This window comes from Electrona antarctica (genome assembly GCF_951216825.1).
Source record: "Electrona antarctica genome assembly, chromosome: 21".
NCBI lineage: Eukaryota > Metazoa > Chordata > Actinopteri > Myctophiformes > Myctophidae > Electrona > Electrona antarctica.
The window spans coordinates 24,383,771-24,387,402 of record NC_136802.1 but is presented as its reverse complement, the minus strand read 5'-3'; the positions used below and the strand labels follow the sequence as shown (position 1 = coordinate 24,387,402).

The 3,632-nt window shown below is 50.7% G+C and overlaps 1 protein-coding gene across 1 annotated transcript in view; it reads left to right on the top strand.

Moving 5' to 3' along the window:
* Nucleotides 1–2,803: 2,803 nt before the first annotated feature.
* Nucleotides 2,804–3,632, top strand: part of nlgn2a (neuroligin 2a) — a gene marked incomplete at its 5' end in the record, with an annotated part of 8,149 nt that continues 7,320 nt past the window's right edge. Inside the window, one exon of the mRNA XM_079491292.1 lies at nt 2,804–2,834. Within this exon, the coding sequence (XP_079347418.1) occupies nt 2,804–2,834 (31 nt within the window). The remainder of the gene's footprint in view (nt 2,835–3,632) is intronic.

The following is a 3,632-nucleotide window of genomic DNA, read 5'->3' as shown; positions in this document are numbered from 1 at the left end:
TGACCCAGACCCTCACTTCTGGGTAGAGGACCATAAGGTACTGCTCAAGGACCATCTTCTCCATGATGTCATCTTTGGTGGTTGAAGAGAAGTCAACCCACCTGCAAAAAAGGTCTTTGAGGCGGAGATACAGCTCCTGGGGTGCCTCGTCTGGCAGCACCTCGAGGTTACGGAAACGTTGCCGGTACGAGTCTCTATTCACCTCATACTTGTTCAACACCGCTGCTTTCAGCCTGTCATAGTCCTGAGTGTGGGCTGGGTCCATATAGCTACTGGGTCCATGTCGCTACTGGGTCCATAGCTACTGGGTCCAGAGACGTGCTGGCCATTGGGAAATTCGGGCCAACTCCCGAACGGTCGGTCCAGTCCAGGCCGTTCTGGGCCAGCCGTTTTTTTTTTTGTATTATTAAAAAAAATAAAAATCGAAGATACACAATTATCTTTTAACAAGGTAACAGCCTATATCATGTTGCTTTGTGACATAATAATGTTGTGCACAGCAGCCGCTCTCAGCCATCCTGGCTGCAGCGCAGCCTGTTAGGTCACTGTAGGACCTAAAGTGACCTAAAATGCGCTCGCACGCCCTTGATTCGTTGGTGTTTCGTTTCGTCGGCACGCGGCCGGAATTATGGGCCCACCACGTCCCTGACTGGGTCCATAGCTACTGGGTCCATAGCTACTGGGTCCATAGCTACGAAAGCACTTCGTTCCTTGCCCGTCAGTACAGGAATAAGCCGGACTGCCCACTGCCGACGTGTCCAATTATAAACAGCTGTCAGCCTCTCAAACGTTGTGAGAATACTTTTACTTCACAAGAAAAGTAACACAATTGAGTACTTTTTCCGCCACTGGTCACGTGGGCCAGCAACGCGCCTCCGAGGCGGCGGCCGCTTTCACTTTCACACGTGGCGTGCTAACGGCGTGGGTCTCGAGTCATTTCACACGGCGCCAGAGCGCGTGCCGCGGGGCTGAAAGGGATCTTATTGGAGCTTGAGCTCTGGAACTCGTGTCCGCACGCAAGTGTGTGCGCGCACACACACACACACACACACACACAAACGTACACGCACACACACAAACGCGCGCACACACACACACACACACGCCCATTATGCTGTACATGTGTCTGAGCTGGCCCCTAGCGCCCCTATTTCACCCCCCATTACCCTCTGAGTGGGTTACCCCCCCCCCCCCCCCACTCCGGAGGGGCACCCAGGTGATGGATATAAACGGAGAGAGCAGAAGGAGAAGTAAAGACGGGTGTCTGGAGGAGAGGAGCAGAGGGGATGTTACTGTACACACACACACACACACGCACACACACACACACACACACACACACACACACACACACACACACACACACGCATCCAGGGCTTGGTGTGGGGGAGGGGGCAGAGCGTGGTGTTCCTTGGGGCAGTAAAAAGTGTTCACACGGTAACAAAAGCTGATCGATGGACAAACAACAGCACTCTGTAAAGATGCTTGTTATGGAGGAGATGCTGCTCTCTATCTCTCCCTCTCTCTCTCTCTCTCTCTCTCTCTATATGCACGCACGCACGCACGCACGCACGCATGCACGCACGCACGCACACACACACGTTACTTTTCAGGATTCAAATAAAAAATATATCAAAAGTAGCAGCACGCTCAACACGCGTGTGGATCTTGTTAAGATCAAGTAGGGTGTAAAAGGTTTTCTGGTTTCTGCCCGACAGCAACGATATACAGTATACTGCCTACCCAATATGGACACATATATACTGTACATGTAGCGAATATATGAATATATGGAACAAAACAAACCAAACACACAAAGGGGAGAAGAAAAAAAAACATAGGGGGAGAAGTTCAAGATGATGAAAATGCTCTCTCCTTTTTATCTGAAGTTCATTTGTGCCTTTATGAGTCATTCTTCCCTCCTCTTTCTCTCTCCTTCCCTCCTCTCTCTCTCTCTCTCTCTCTCTCTCTCTCTCTCTCTCTCTCTCTCCTTGGCGTGCACGAGCCAAGGTTCCACTCGCTGTGTCCCTCTGACACACTTGGAAATAAACCATGACGAAAACAAGTGCAATCGCACGGTGCAAAAATGTGCGCACGCACACCTTGTGTGTCTGCCTGACGTAGATGCTGAGAAACATGGGCGTGCGCGCAATTGGAACTCAGCTGGGAGCTGGCCTGATTTCTCTCTCACTCACCAGTGTGTGTGCACATGACGCACGTAAACAAAGACACACACAGACACACGCACACACGCAGTCTCTTTCTACTTTTCTGTGTGCCGCTTATTGACACATTATACAAAACTGTACTGTACTGAGAAAGAGAGAGAGAGAGAGAACATGGTTTGAAGACCACAATGGAAACAAGTTCTTTCAGCTCAATGTCTGACTGTACTTCGAGCTGTTTATTTCTGACTAATAAAGTATTCAATCTACCAATCGAAGGGGGGGGAGGGGGTTGGTGAAGCAGGACAGGCGGTGGGCTGTGTGCGTGTTTAGAGATGAGATGAACAGAGATAAAGTCTGAGATGAAACAGAATTGAGAGCTGGGTGGATTGGGGGAGATCGAAGGACAGATTGGAGAGAGAGTGAGAGAGAGAGACATTTGAAAAAGAGGGTGTGTGTATAGCGGGTGATGCCACTGGCACCCTCCACGGTTCACTTTTGTTTGTTGTAAATCTTGCCAATTGTATTTCCGAGCACAATGGATTTGCCTTATGAACGCACGCATGGGGGCGCACGCACGCACGCACGCACGCACGCACGCACGCACGCACGCACGCACGCACGCACGCACGCACCGTATGAGAGTGAGTGTGAGAGTGAGTCACAGAGGTGAGAGTGCCACTGTATCATCTGTGGAAGTGCCTGTGTGTGCTTGTTCTCGTGTGTGTGTGTGTGTGTGTGTGTGTGTGTGTGTGTGTGTGTGTGTGTGTGTGTGTGTGTGTGTGTGTGTGTGTGTGTGTGTGTGTGTGTGTGTGTGTGTGTGTGTGTGTGTGCACGCGCGCACGCGTGAATGAGAAAGAAAGAACGAGTCTCCCCTATAGTGTCAGCCTTTGATCAGTGTCCCTGTGCGTCCATGTGTGTGCATCCGTGTGTGTGCGTGTGTGCAAGGAGAGAGCCAGCCCCTGGTGTGTTGGAGGCAGATGAAACACTGTGCTTCTATCCGGGTCCCACAGAACACCCACTATCCTCTCTCTCTCTCTCATTTTCTCTCTCTCTCTCTCTCTCTCTCTCTCTGTCTCTGTCTCTGTCTCTGTCTGTGTCCTCTCTCTCTCTCTATCTCTCTCTGTGTGTCCTCTCTCTCTCTCTCTCTCTGTCTCTGTCTCTGTCTGTGTCCTCTCTCTCTCTCTATCTCTCTCTGTGTGTCCTCTCTCTCTCTCTCTCTCTCTCTCTCTCTCTCTCTCTCTCTCTCTCTGCCGTGTCGAACATTGCAAAGTTCGCTTAGCCGACTCAGCCCCGTTCGAGTTGCAACACGATATGGAGAGAATAGTAAATCCTCATCCCCCAGAGTCCCGCAAGTAGGGAAAATCCGTCCCATCCTCTCTCACTCCAGAGCATCTCTTGCCCTGTTCAATCACCTTCCTCCACTAGCCTAAGATTTAGACTCTCATAGATGTATTTAATCAATTC